General features: G+C 39.8%; 1 protein-coding gene across 6 annotated transcripts in view; it reads left to right on the plus strand.

Annotated features, from left to right (window-relative positions):
* LOC122560775 (zinc finger protein 608-like) overlaps positions 1-14,934 on the plus strand; it is a 90,566-nt gene that overhangs the window by 23,828 nt on the left and 51,804 nt on the right. For all 6 annotated transcript variants that reach the window (XM_043711865.1, XM_043711892.1, XM_043711857.1 and 3 more), the window contains exon 3: positions 2,932-3,184. In XM_043711865.1, the coding sequence (XP_043567800.1) occupies positions 2,932-3,184 (253 nt within the window). The remainder of the gene's footprint in view (positions 1-2,931; positions 3,185-14,934) is intronic.

Consider the following 14,934-nt stretch of genomic DNA (forward strand, 5'->3'; position numbering starts at 1 on the left):
ACAGTCTTTTCCTTGCAGTAAGATTTGAAATGGTTTTTCAATAAACAGCAAGGAAGGTTTCATCAAAGAATGTGTCTTTCAGTATTAACATGATGACTGTCTTTCCCTGGAGCTTTATGTGTTCCAGCAAATCTTGCTTTGTTGGGGAAGGAGAGATTCGATCCTGATATCAGAGCCTTTTAAAAGTATTAAGTTACAAAGTACTGGGTTGGTATATTGAGAATGTAATACCATTGCCAATCGACAGTTTTATTACTGTGATCCGCGTGAATTGGATTGTAAGAATATGCCTGCGCTTACGATGAGCTGTTACCTACTGCAGTCCTGACTCTTAGAAGCCTCCTAATCTGAGTGGACAAGTTGCAGACATAATGGCTGATCCATTAAATAGGATGTCACATGCTCTTCATTATGTGGTATTTCATGACATGTCAAACCCATAATAATCGTATGGGCTTCATTTTTCTCCCTTGATGTAAAATACAATGAATGTGACAGATCAGTGCAAGTAGAACAGAAGGGCTACAGTGTGATTTTTCCAGCAAATGTAATAATCTTTGTCCAGGTGCAGACATTCCTTGTGCCTAATGGTGGGGTTAGAATTATGCTGGAGAATAGTTATTAATGCACTCTGAGGCTGCCATAGGGTCGTAGAGTCATAGAGATATACAGCACGGAAACGGACCCTTTGGTCCAACTCGTCCATGCTGACCAGATTTAAATAAATCTAGTCCTATTTGCCAGTATTTGACCCAAATCCCTTCCTATTCATGTACCCATCCAGATGCCTTGTAAATATTGTAATTGGATCAGCCTCCACCACCTCCTCTGGCATCTCATTCCATTCATGCACCACCCTTTGTCCTTTCTTGCAAGTCATTTTAAGTCATCAGAATGGATTGGAAGTGCTTCATAACTTATGCCTTTTTTGTAGCTGATGCCATCACTTGACCAGGGCTTGACAGAGTGATCCTGAGAGGATAGTATCTCCCACAAGGAGATAGCAGAACTAAGTGTCAGAGTTGCAAAAAGCTTGCGTCTCCTGTTTATGAGGCTGAGATAAGGAGGATTTTGTTTCTCTCAGAGGGTCATGAGTCTTTGGGACTGATGGTTTCTTGACTAACAAGGGAGTCATTGGTTTTCAGGGGAAGTTTGAACGTGAAGTTGAGGCCTCAATCAGCGTAGGTATGATATAAAGAAGCTGAAGATCCTGCTCCTATTACTTATTTATATACAGTAAATTGGTGATCATGTATGCAAGAAGTGCCCAACTGCAGCTAAATTTCAAAGTAAATTCACTGTCGTGCATCTGTGCTGCTGGGTAACGCGTTCAGTGAGGGGGGGGGGCTTCACGTGATGACTGAACAGGCAGAGTAGAGGAAATGCCTGTAGCTACCCCACTCTCTCGTGGATACACTCATGGAAACTGTTGAGGAAGATGACTGTGCAGGGGAGAACAATGGGAGCAACCTTCATAGTACCATGAGAGGAGATCTGCTGCACAAAAGGAACAGTAGGGCTATAGAGTTGGGGAATCAATTGTAAGGGGAACAGATAGGTGTTTCTGTGGCCACAAAGGAAACTCCAGGATGGCATGTTGCCCCCCTCTTGCCAGGGTCAGGGTGTTTCAGAGTAGCTGGATGGGGAGATGTGGGCAAACAGACAGCCATGGTAGTACATGTTGGTACAGTGATGTAGGTAGGAAAAGGGATGAGGTCTTGCAAGCAGAATTTGGGAAGCTTAGTGAGTACAAGGTTGAGGTGTGTAAAATTGTGAGGGCCATAGACAGGAAGTAATATTTCCCTTTGGTGGAGGGATCAATGACCAGGAGACATAGGTTTAAGGTAAGAGGCAGGAGGTTTGCAGGGGATGTGAGGAAGAATTCTTATCACCCAGAGGGTGTGGGAATCTGGAGTTCACTGCTTGAAAGGGTAACAGAGACAGACACCCTCATAACATTTAAGAAGTATTTAGATACACATATGCAATGCCAAGGCATAGAAGACTATGGACCAAGTGCTAAAATATGAGATTAGAATAGTTAGGTTGTTTTTGATCAGCGCAGAACGGTTTTTTTCTGTGACTTAAACCTCTATGACTCTGTAGTCACCATGCACTCATCCCAATGGCTGTTGGATGTGTATATAGAGAAATAAGTTGACAATCTCACTGACTCTCCTTTCAAATGATCAAAGGTCGGAACTATGCCATACTTTCGGGATCATTGTCAAAATTTGAAGAAATTTTAGTATAGACCTCCAGAAGGAGGAGGTTTGCAATCCCTCCAAAAAGGAAGTTGCAGCTAGGTAGTGCAGAATAATTTTGTTTATAATTGTTCAGTGACTTTGTTCCCCATGCATGCAAATGGGGAACAAAGGATTGAACTCACTGAAGACCCATCAGTTCAATTCATTGGGTTTTCCCTAAAAGAGGTGCTGCAGGGCTCTCATTCGTAGGCAAGACTCCAGACATCTCATTAAAATCCACACAGTATGAACTTTCACAAATGCAACTTCCTGTGGGGGTCATTGATATTTTGCACATGCTAATTGTGACTTTTTACACAGTACGATTTTCTTTGCTGAGGAATAAGAGGATAAAATTGATTATTTCTGATGGTTCTTATCGTTCCTTAATGTTGCAGACTTCAACATGCTTTCCAAAGGCAACTAACTATATTTATGATGACTTAATTAACATTTTTAAAACAACAGAATGTGTGAATAAGTATATTAATTGGCAATGAATGTTGGATGACACTTTCCATTGTGTATGAGTATGAAAAAATGTTTGTTTATGGCAAAGTTGTTGGGATGTGCTAAAATTTACTTGAAGCAAGAAAAAAAACTGATGAACTAAGTCCTAAATTCTGTATATTAAGTTGTTATTCTATCGATGCACATGGGTAACGTTTTTCTAATTTTTTTCCAGGTTGATCCCTTGTTCACTGTGCCTGCACCTCCACCACCAATCTCTGTGAGCATGCCACCTCAGATTCTGCCTTCTTACTTTCCATCTTCATCTAGCATAGCTGCACCAGTTGAGCAGCTTTTAGTAAGAACTCGTTCAATGGGTATAAATACGTGCGAGGTTGGAGTAGTGACTGAGCCGGAATGCCTTGGACCTTGTGAGCCGGGAACTAGTGTAAACCTGGAAGGGATTGTGTGGCATGAAACTGAGGAAGGTAAGAGGTTTTAAATCATTTATATATTTTGTGATAACATCTGAGGCAGCATGTTTAAGTAACCAGGTGAAGTTTGTGTCAGCTTGTAAGGTTTGGATTGAAGGGAAAGTTAAGCACACATAGGGCTGGAAACTTGCACAGATAGAATTGGACAAGAGCTTGTCCACCATTCAGTACTGCATGAGCAAACATCTTTCCCCCTAAGCACTGGGAAAAATTAAGACATTATCTTGAGTTCCCCCTTACAAATTCTATTCTGTAACCACTGAGTCTACTACCACTGTCTAGCAACTGTCTGAAGTTGAATTGAACTGTTCAGCACCTCGGTGATTTATTTTGACTGTGAGATGAGCTTCTGACCACAGATCAGTGTCATTGCTAAGACCACCTATTTCCACCACTGTGAAATCATCTGAATCATCTAACCTCAGATGTTAGATGTGTTCCATCTAAACCCCATTATCCCAGCGTGTCTCCAGCCTTCTTATACTAAACTGCTGCTATTATATCCCAGCTTGTACTGTTCACCCATCATCCTGTATTCTGAGACCCACTTCAGACCCATTTTAGTGACCTCTTCATTTTAACATTCCTATCATTTTTAAATGCTTCCTTAAGATTACTCCTCCCCAACCTTCTCAATCCCTACAGCCCTCTGAGATATTTGTGACCCTCCATTCTGGAGTCTTTGATTTTTGTCACTGCACCAATCCTGGCTTTGGCCTTAGCGAAGAAGGACATTCGCTCTGAAAATCCCCCACGAAACCCACCCAACTCTCTTCTACCTCTCTTTTCATGATATATTCCTTAAAACCTCCGTTGACAAAACTTAAAGTCATTTGCCCTAAAATGTCCTTGTTTGCTTTGGTGTCAAAGTTTTATTTGGTATCTCTTCTGCCAAGTATCTGCCAAGTACCATGTTATCGGTGCTCTGTAAATGTCAGTTGATGCTGAAGGGAGTTGGGAGGATAGTGGTGTACAACATGAATCAAATGGGCAGAGTTAGTTGTTTCTGTGCTGTTTCAGTTATAGTTCAAGGAATTGCTTTGAGGTAAGTTGCTGGCAACCAGGAATAGATTTTGTTCTTCCAGTTTTTTGTCCCCCTTATTTCCTGACAATTTTTAATGACACTAATTTTTACTGGAATACAATTTCCCAGTTGCAAGTCATCTTTTCAAAACAGGGAATTCCTTTAAGTGTGACTCTCGGCTGTGTGTTTTGGAAAGTTGTTTGAACTTAGAGGGCATCAAATCTAAGCTCAATCCTCCCTTACCTAATATCAACCAGTGTACTTTCTGACTGATGACTAATTCGGGTCAGGAACCTGAACTTTATTATTTCTCCCCACTCACCTAATGTTCATTTGCAGCAACGACAGCCCTAACTGAAATCATCTAACTCAGTCCTAGCTGTGAGCTGATGGACCTTGGTATTCGCATGATTTCGGGCTCAATATTTGAGTCCAGTTTTCAAGATGTTTGTGTGAGATCATGTGAGTGGTAGAGACACCGCGAAAGTATTACAGAAAGTTGCCCTTTGTGAATTCCAACAAGTTTACAATTTGCTAGCTGTGCTACTAGCTCAGGACTCTGTGCCATGTAAAAGCAGATTTAACGCTCAAAGCTTGCATCATTTGAAGTCCCTTACCCCCGCTTAAAGGCAGTACTGAGACACGGCTGTTAACTGTATGTTTGGCAGTTTCGAGTTGTGAATTTCAGCACCTGGGGCTGGGGGTGTGGGGGGGGAGGGGTCATGCAGAAAGTTAAAAAAATCAGTTTGTCTGGAGAAACTTGTACTTCCCCTTCTGCACTTGTGGTTGTGGATTTGTAACCTTTCGGTGCTTTTCTGCGGCGTTGTACCTGACTGTGCAGCATTGTTCAGTAGGCTTTCTTTTTTGGTTTACTGTGAAATATTGTAATATTTTTCATTATATGTTTCCTGAAATTGGAGAACTGAATAATTCAGGTTTTCCTCAGTATATTCAGGGATGATACAGTGCTGGGGGCAAAGGAGCCCTCATTACAAAAGATGTGTCATGTGTTCTGTTCTCATCATGCAGAAGGAAATTGGAATTTAGCGCCTGAACAATTAATATTTAGAAAGTTAGAGTTAAAGTTAGAACATGTTTGTGGTTAGCAGCTCTGGTTTAGTGTCTGCACTTTATACAACACTTATTCTTTGTGTTAAGTAATAGAAAGAAGCTTTTTTTTCACATGGTCAGTGACTAATGTTAAAAATAGCTGGGGGCTTTTCTAAATTCAATACAAAATGTGACGCTAGTGTGTTCAAAATAACTTGGCTCCTGGAAACGATTTCCTCCTGCACCAGAATGTGTGGCTGTTTGTGGCGCAATAAGAAAGCCTGTGGTGACCTTAATGGAGTTATTCATGGTGAATCAAATACCCTTCTGACCCACTGAATATTTTATGCTTGATTAGAATTAATAGTTGAGGAGAAAGCGATCCCTGCATCTCAGTGTAGATGTAATTTTCTCTTACATTTTTTTCTTGAGTCTGAAGGTTTTTTTTTCCCTGTGTAGTTGAAGTAGTAATCCTCTATCTAAATCTGTTCGATAACAGTGAAATTACACACAAAAGCTTTTCCCTCCCTCACTGACCAAACAGTAACAAACAAAATATAATTGAATCATGTAAATTAGTAGCCTCAGTGGATGAACAGTAATAATCAAGAATATGCTCCCCATATTTATCAAAGGATTAAATTACATACTGAGCTAATTAAATGTTGCAAGAGTGAGGTCTTTTCTGCTGTCCTTCAAATAGAAATAATGGCAGAAATGTATAAAAAGATGTGCTTTGGATTCAGATGCAAAACTAGGTTTGCTTTTGTTGTGAAAACTGGATCGGGGATTAATGACAAATATTTCATTTATAAAACTATTCTTAAATTGGTGCAATGCTCTTGTAAGGCAGTTTTTCTCTTTCCATCTTTTTAAAATAGATTGGGATTGCTCAGTATGGTTGTCTGGGATGTTGCCTGTGGCCATTCTGACTCCTTTGTGTTATTGGGTCTAGGGCACTTTGCTAATAAATATGAAAAAGTGTAGTGTAGGCAGAAGAGAGAAAGGTGCCAAGGTTTAGCCTGTTGGCAGTAGAAAACAAATGAGTCCCGCATTCTTAGTGAAAAGACGATCAGTTCTTTACTAATGCCAGCGAAGCAGAGGATATTATTATGCAAAAGTTCCAATCATCGGGAGTGATAATTTGAAGGTTGGAGAGGGCTATTGCCTAAGGCTTGAATTGCTAAGCGAACCAGTACAATGGACTTGTAGAAACAGCTCAGATGTCAAACCGAATGAAAGGCAATTCTTTCTCCAGCTCTGTTTGTTAAACCATTTGCACACAGCAAAAAGGAAACAAATGGGCTACTAAGCTCCAGAAGATGGCTAATACCTGGCATGACAAATTGCCTCAGGAGACCATTACATAAACTGTCAGACCTTCTTCTGGCTCCGATTATCTAGTGTGAATGGAGAGGAAAGGCAAGATTTTTCAAAAGCATTTTTCTTAAACAAAAAAGGTCAGGCTTTAATAGTGTTTGCGTACTGTAGCAATGATGTGAATATTTGTGAAGATCGCTGCAGCATAGGGATATGTAACCACAGAAAAGAGTCTTGCATACTGAGCTAAATTTTGCGATACATTAATGGATTTAATTGCATGAGCAGTGAGCTTCAATGTATTCATGAAACTAGAAGCTAATATATGTTTTACTATATGTAATGCGATTTTAAGCGAATACGATGATAGTGCTTTTCCATGTCATTTTGTTCATTATATTTAAGCTGTTTGCTAAAGTCAAATGTATAACATTAGAAAAAGATTTAAATTGTTAATTCAGGGAAAGACAAGTTGAATTTTTCCTACGTGCTTTTTGCATTGAATTAACATATTTGATTTTCCTAACACTAATTGCAAAAGAGTAGATCTGCTTTAGTGTTTATTGGTACCTAGGATTATCTCCAATGTTTAAACATAGCTCAGAAACAAGCATCCCCACAGCTTGGTGTGATGCCCAGTTGTGACTGGATGGATTGTGAACAACATCTTGTGGATTTGTATGAAATATGTAGCTGGCCCACATTAGCTGCCACCTGCCAGACACAGAAGCTCAATGCTAGGTCCCTTGTGCCTCTTGTACATACACAACAAAAATATTTCATCACTAAGAAAATGCTAAAGGAATAAAGGGGGAGAGAAGGAGAGAGTCTGCCAGACAAGACAGTCTGACCGTCTCAATCTGCAAACCCGTGGGTGTGCTGTAGCTTGAAAAGGATAATGAGGCCCAGTTGTTATGGGGGAGGGGATTTGCTTGGAGACTTGAGTATGTTAGTCTGGTAAAGGGACTGATTCAGAGTCATAATAAAAAAAATTAGTGAGTTTGAAGGTGTTAAGTGATGACAGACGAAACTGCTAGCCTATTGTGAAGAATGGTGAGTGGTAGAGAATAGGTTAGTAAATAGAGAGGAAATTGTGTTACTGAAATTACAGAGAACATTACAGCACAGGATTTCTCACTGCTAGTTGAACAAACAGAATCTGCCATTGAATAATTTATGACTGATGTCTGAATTGCTTTATTGTGATACTGTTGCTGTCTCCAACTCAGGTAGTGTCAGATGGCTGATGGCACAGGATGTGAAAATATAAAAAGATAGGGGTCAAGAATGGAAAATCCAGTGACTTTATGGGCATTATTTTTACCTCCCTGGAGAAGGGAAGAAGGGGGAATAATGGAAGGAGTTGACTTTAGAGAGAAACATATCTCTTCACGCCATCACACCTGGATAGGAGGCTTAAAGACAACCCTCTCCACCAATAACTAATTCAGGCCCTTAGGTAGTCAAGAATGGCCACTTTATGGCCTCAACCAGCCAACTTCAGGATCACGTGCCTTTGTGGTGGGCGAGAAAGATAGTTAGATGCCTGAGTTGGAAGCCAGGGTGACCTGCCTGCTGGGCTTGAAGGGGAGGGGGGTGGCCCCAATTACCTCAGTCCAGGGCATTTATGGCAGGCAAGAGGGTGGCCTTTGAAAACCATCATTTTGCCATTGCCTTTGACCTCCCCTGCACAGTCCCAACAACATACCCTCCCCATCTCTCCTTTTGACAAGAAGATAAAGACAACTCGCTTTCTCACCATAGAATCCCCCAAGAAATAAGCTTCAACTAGCAGTCTGTAGGACGCAGAAGCTGACTGTATGTGAGGATGGCAATCTGAGACATCAGTGCTGGGGCTGTGAGATTCAGCTGGAAACTTGCCCAATCTCCCCCACCAGCTCTTCAAGGAGCAGGCGGTATTGGCAAGTTTTCATGGTGATGGGGGTGATGTGTTGGTCATCACTGAACACTGTCACCCTCACACTTTAAAACAAAAGTAGAAAAAAACCCATCTTGCAGCCTGTCTCTCTTTACAGGCGCACGAAACTCTCCTGGGAAGGAAGTCCAGCCAAATTTGCTTTGAAGTATACATAAAATAACAGGCCGTTAATGGCCTCTGCCTGGGGAAGGCCAGTTAGGAAGTGACAACACGAGGTCACTGAGAAAACCCCAGTGCCGTTTGCCAGTTTTCCTTTTGAAGGAGAATTCTGATTGCCTGTTCTTGCTGTTGGGTGGGTTGGTGTTTCAGTTCTAGATAAGGATCAGAACTGTTCATTGTCACCATGTTGTATTTTTAATTGTTGCTGTCTAATTTTATTTTTAAAAATTTGAAATATGGATGACAGCCAATTTTCATTTCAATAAGTTTGAATACTGAAATTGTGCTATTAATCATTGGTAATCCTTTGTTTAAAAAAACGCAGACAAGGCACATCCAGGATTGTTAATGGCTCAGGAAATGTGCATATTTCAAATTACTTTGTTCATTACTTTTTGGTAAATGGTTTGGTTAATCATAAAATGTATGGTGAGTGACTATGCAAGTGGTCCACAAAACAATGTTTATTTTAATATTTCTTTGCATCCTATAAAAATACTTAGTTAGCTTTTGGCTGACCACTTATTTTCTATTTATTCTTAACTTGTGACTTGCTAACAAAGCCAGCATTTATTTCCTTCCCTCAATTGTCCACCACCTTCTTAAAGTGCTGAAAATTCTGACACATATTTTGTTCTGAAGGAAGTTCCAGGACTTTGATCCAGTGGCAATGATTATATCTCCAATAAAGATTTTGTGATTTAGAGGGAACTTGGCAACTTGGAGATGTTGATGTTTCTATGTGTCATCTGTCCTTGTCTTTGCGGAGATAGAACACAACAGGTTTGAAAAGTACAGTTGATGGAGCCTGAGCTAGTTTTGCACTGTGTCTGAGGTGTGATGCATCAATACTGGAGGGAATGAATGTTTAAGCTGCCAGTCAAGTGGCCTGTTGCATCCTGGGTAATGTTGAGATTGTTGGAGCTGCACTCATCCAGGCAAGTGGAGTGTATTTCATCACATTGGGCCTTGCTTATGATAGACAGGCTTCGGGGAATTAGAAGGTGAGTTGTTCTCTGCAGCTTCTGACCTGCTATTGTAGGTTTCTGGTCAATAGTGACCCTTATTGATTGTTGAGGGATGGTAGTGTCATTGAGAAATGGTTAGATTCTCTCTTGTTGGAATTGGTCATTGCTTGCTATTTGTGTGGCACATATCTTACTCCCAATTTAGCAGCTTAAGCTTGTATGTTATCTCAGTTTAGCTGCACATGGACACAAGCTGCTTTGTTATCTGAAGAGTTGTAAATAGAAATGAACATCAGTTGTCTGTGAGCATCACCATTTGAATGGACGAGGTTATTGATGACATTGTTGAAAATCCTTGGACAAAAGGGCAGTAGGAACTGAGGAACTCGAGTGGCGATGTCCATGGACTGAGATCTTTGGCTTCCAACAACTATACCAGTAACATTCTTTGGATAGCAAATCCTCTAGTCAGTGGACAATTTCCTCCCTGATTCCAATTGACTTCAGTTTAGAAATTTAGGACTTATTGCTGCCACAGTATGTCGAATGATACTTCATTGAGAATGGCAGCGACATGCAGATCGCCTCTGGAATTCAGCTCTTTTTGCTGTGTGGAGTTGAATCCAAACTTGAGCATCAATGAGTAAGTACTGATTGGTCACACTGTTGACTACGCCTTCTGTCATTGGGGGATTGGTGATGGGGAATCGTCTGATTGAGTATGTTCACCTGGTCATTTTTCTGTTTAGTTGGGCAGTTGCAGCTGCTGTAGCTGGACCAGCCTGACTGAGGAGTATTTTGTTCTGCAGCTTTTAGGCCCATTGCCTTTAAAACACACAATGCACTCAGCTGTTTCATCACTAAAGGGCTGATTTGGCTGAAGATTAGTTTCCATGATGATGAGGATCAGATGTGGTTGAGATGATCCTAACTGAAGATGGTTGTAAAGGCTTCAACCTTGTCTTTTATACTGAAGTGCTGGATGCCCTTGTTATAGAAGATGGGAAGGCTACTCCTCCAATCAGTTGTTTAATTGTTCAGCACCATTCACAACTAGAGAGTTTTGAACTATTTTGTTGGATGTGAGATAACTATGGCATATTGCTTCTGTGCATTAGCAAGTTCAGCATTGTAGCATCACTAGGTTGGTACCTCATTTTCACATGCCTGGCATTGTTCTTGGCATGCTCTCCAAAACTCCTCAATGAACTACAGTTGGTTTTCTAGCCTGATGGTTATGGTAAACTGAGGGGTTTTCTGGGCCATGTTATGATTGGGGATAATATTGCTGCTGAAGATGGTCCACATTGCCTCATGCATGCCTGTTTTCAGTTGCTGGATCTGTCCATACATAGTGGTAGACGTTCGCAGCATAGTAGAGCGTGTCTTCATCTCACCAACTTCATCTGCATATTAACTGTGCAGTGATCACTCCCACCAAGTAAAGGTAAAATCCTATAGTCTCTGGTACTGCTTAGTCATAGACAGAGATAACTGGCGTTGAGTTTAACCTGAGGGTCACCAAATTTGAGGCGAGGGTTGAGGTTGAGATGGCTGGACTTTCATGATGACTGCAGCCAGTACTGGACCTGAACCCGAACCCACACTGGCATCACTCTTTATCATAAACCGGCCCCAGCCAGCAGTAGATAGATGCTTCTACAACAAGTAGATTGCTGAAAACAAGGTTGAGGAGGTTTTCCTCTCCTGTTCATTCTATCAAATATGTCAAAAGGGCCTTTAGTCCTTCAGGACACAATCTGTTGTGGTGCTACTAAACTAGGCATGGTAATGGGTGTCTGAGTCTTCTCTTAGAATACATTCTGTACCCTTGCAATTTAAAGCAGTAATTCCTGCACAACAGGATTCCTATTGAGTGGTCTCGTGACCTCTGTGTTCCTGAGTTCAGTATGCTACTTAACTTCTTTTAGATGTGGTTTAGTGAGATGTTTGAGCTGGTGGTACTCAATGTGGCAGTCTTGCAATCATGTGTATCTGATAGCTCCAAAGTAAATGTACTGATTTGTAACATAAGTCAGCGGAAAGATCCAATTAGCAAAAAAGACTGGTTTCCTGGCAGCTGGCCATTGCAAATTCATTGGAATTCAGGGCTGATTTTATGTTTCTGTTGAAATTACTTAAGTTTCAAATGCACACAGTACTTTTGAAGATGGTGTGTACTTCAGGAATGTAGTTGGTGCGCTGTCCAAATTAGACATCGGAGCTGTTATCTTTGACAGTGGGCTTGTGTTAAGAATGGAAGTAAGTGAGTCTTACAGAAATTATGAGGCATCATTTACTTTGGCTTGTGGCTTATACAAATCAGTTTAGACAGGAAAAGCACTGAGCAATGCTGATTGAATTAGCTTGTAATGTTACTAAACTTCTCAGAGGAGAAAGCAGTTTTTCACAACTTCTTCAGTTGATCTACGGCTGTTAATAAACCATTTATTAAAATTTATGTTCAATAATTATTCAAACTAGTAGCTTTTGTATGATCGATCCTGTTATATAGTGAAAGCCAGTTCTATGAAAAATAAAATACAAAACAAGTTGTTTTTGTTAATCACTAACTTATAACATGGTCCCAGATTTTAAGAGGACACTGGATGTTGAAGTATAACTGAGCTGAGTAAAATATCATAAAGTAAATCTTACAGCAATTAATCACATAATATTTCTGAGAAATGTTTCTTCTGTGTTGTATTTGTTTTCATGCTAAGACTTTTTATTCATCAGTTTTGGCGTTCCAATCTAACTTACTTTACTGCCTTAAAATGTGGAGGATGGAATTTTCTCTCTCAAAAAATCCTCTTTTTTATGGCTAGGCTAATTATAAAATTACATTTCCTGTCAACTGCCTCATTATGTTTATGCACAACTCACTGGAAGCTTGCATGTAAAACAAATTACGAGAAGGGTATGCTTTGTGAACTGTTGTGATTTTCAAGAACAGTTGTTTAAAAATAGAAATGGAAAAATTTGAAAATCCCCAACAGATCAGCGAGCATCTCCGGAGAGAGAACTAGTGCCCAAATGTTTCAGGAGGGTAAGCTGAAGGTGATGCCGGCAAATTATCAATCTTCGACTTTAATTCAATCTATCCAGCCCCTAATATCCAAACTGATAACAACTTCAGGATGTGCAGCATGTGTACTCCAGCACAGAAATCCTGAAGTTACAATCTTTCCGTCAGATTACTAACACAGACTTTGCTGTGAACCATCTCCAGTGCTGGTAATCACTTAAGGACAAGACGTTGAACCTTGTAAATCAGATGTAACTGGACTTTTAGCAGCAATGATATGAATGATATCTGGTGAGCAATAGAACTGGCCCTGATTTTATATAGTATTCATAAAGTGATGTTAAATGAAATTCTTAGGGAAGTCAATTTTCATTATTGCTGACATTGTACCTATTGTTAAAGTTCACTGAGAATGTAACTTTAAAAAAAGGTTTTGGGATTTACATATGAAAGAATTGAAACCAATGTGGTCATTCTAAAAGTTGAGAGATTTAACAAATAATCCAGATCTTTTTCAATATATAATTTCTGTTACATCATACTGTAACCTTTTGCTATAAATTTTGTGTCTTACAATCTTATTCTCCACAATCACCTGATGAAGGAGCAGCGCTCCGAAAGCTAGTTCTTCCAATTAAATCTGTTGGCTATAACCTGGGGTTGTCTGATTTTTAACTTTGCATTATTGCTTTGTTTCCTGTTTGCATTTTTTTTGAGATTCCTTGAAATTTGCTACTTAAATGACGTCACTCACACTCCATGCTTTGAAGGCCCAGTAAAGAATTGCTCCAGATGTTACTGCACAATGAGGGAAGTGAAATGCATGTCAAAAAAATGGTAAAATGTGTCAGACCGAGAGTAATGTTATTTGCTGTTACACTTGTAAGACCAGTCAACAAAGATAGAGCAACTTTTTCTGGCGTGGTTTTCACCTTTTGTGATGTTAGCATGAATCTGGTGCAGGTGTGCAGTGATGTCATCAAGCAAGGTGAGCTGCCAGACACATTGATATAGCTGGAAAGACAACTAATTAAAAAGTGGAAAAGTACTGAATCCTTTTAAACTTAACTTGAAATTTCAGCTGGTGAAATAACTAAATATGATGGAATAAAACTAGAGTTTAAAACAATCGTGGAATGTTTTGTTATAGTGGAACAAATTGATGTCTCACAAGTATAAAATAAAGCTTTTCAGGGTCAGTGAGGGTATTCATAAGTAATTATGAAGTTAGGGTGTTGTTAAACGTTAGTTACATCTCATTCAACAAGGTGTAAAGCTTTTCATTAGTTTTTACAGTGAGTTTAGCAGGATGCAAGTGTAAGTTCATGCCAGTTCAAAAATTCCCCAGTGATTGCATTCTGTGAGGTCTACTATTGCACAAACTCTGGAGAAGTATGGCATTACGAATTGCAACTTTTGGATTTCCAAGTTACTCTACATATGTGCAGAGTTCTGTTTGCTGTTAATTTCAATGTTTCTCACTCCACGGGTGTTTCCTGACCTACTTTTACAGCTCAGTCTTTTTATTTTTGATTTTCAGCATCTGTGGTATTTTCCAATTGTATAACTTTCTTCATGTTCAGTTACAGATAAAAATGACCAGATGTATATTTTTGTGAAGTAGTTGAAGTAACTTCTTAGTAAACAAGTGATTTTCAGATCTAAGCTCAGTGTTGTGTGGCCTCTCTTTTCCTGTGGGGCTTATGGCCCTGTTGCTTTTGTCAAAGATTCTTATAGAAACCAGAGATCCATTTTTTGCTAAGTTAAGTACATTTCCCACAATCTTGCCATCGATCTTTTAATATAATTAGCATAAAATTTATGCAGTGTTCTTAACAGTTGTCTGAATTGTAAAGAAGATTACCAACGATAACCAATTTCATTGTTAACCAACAATGGAGCTAACTGAAGGAATATGGTCCCTGGATCCTGTAACATAGTGATGCATATCATCTCTCTCCTGACGGTTCTGCACCGTCGTTCACCTGGGTCGAGTTCTTTTCTCATATTTCTAATTGTAGCCAGAGATTTGTCATCAGTGTCTTCTCTTCCCATTACCACCTAGTTACTCCTGGTGTCCTCCAATCCTTCTCCTTCACCTATTTGTTATTTACTTGCTGTGCTGAGAAATTTTTAGGAATTGTTTAAGAGATCAAGGCCTTTTTTGATTTTATCATTTTCACCTAAGTTTCAGGTGTGGAACCAAGATTCTCGCTGGTGAGTGGTGAGAGGCCTATCGACAGGGATTATTGCGCA

This window comes from Chiloscyllium plagiosum, chromosome 2, assembly GCF_004010195.1.
Source record: "Chiloscyllium plagiosum isolate BGI_BamShark_2017 chromosome 2, ASM401019v2, whole genome shotgun sequence".
Classification (NCBI taxonomy): domain Eukaryota; kingdom Metazoa; phylum Chordata; class Chondrichthyes; order Orectolobiformes; family Hemiscylliidae; genus Chiloscyllium; species Chiloscyllium plagiosum.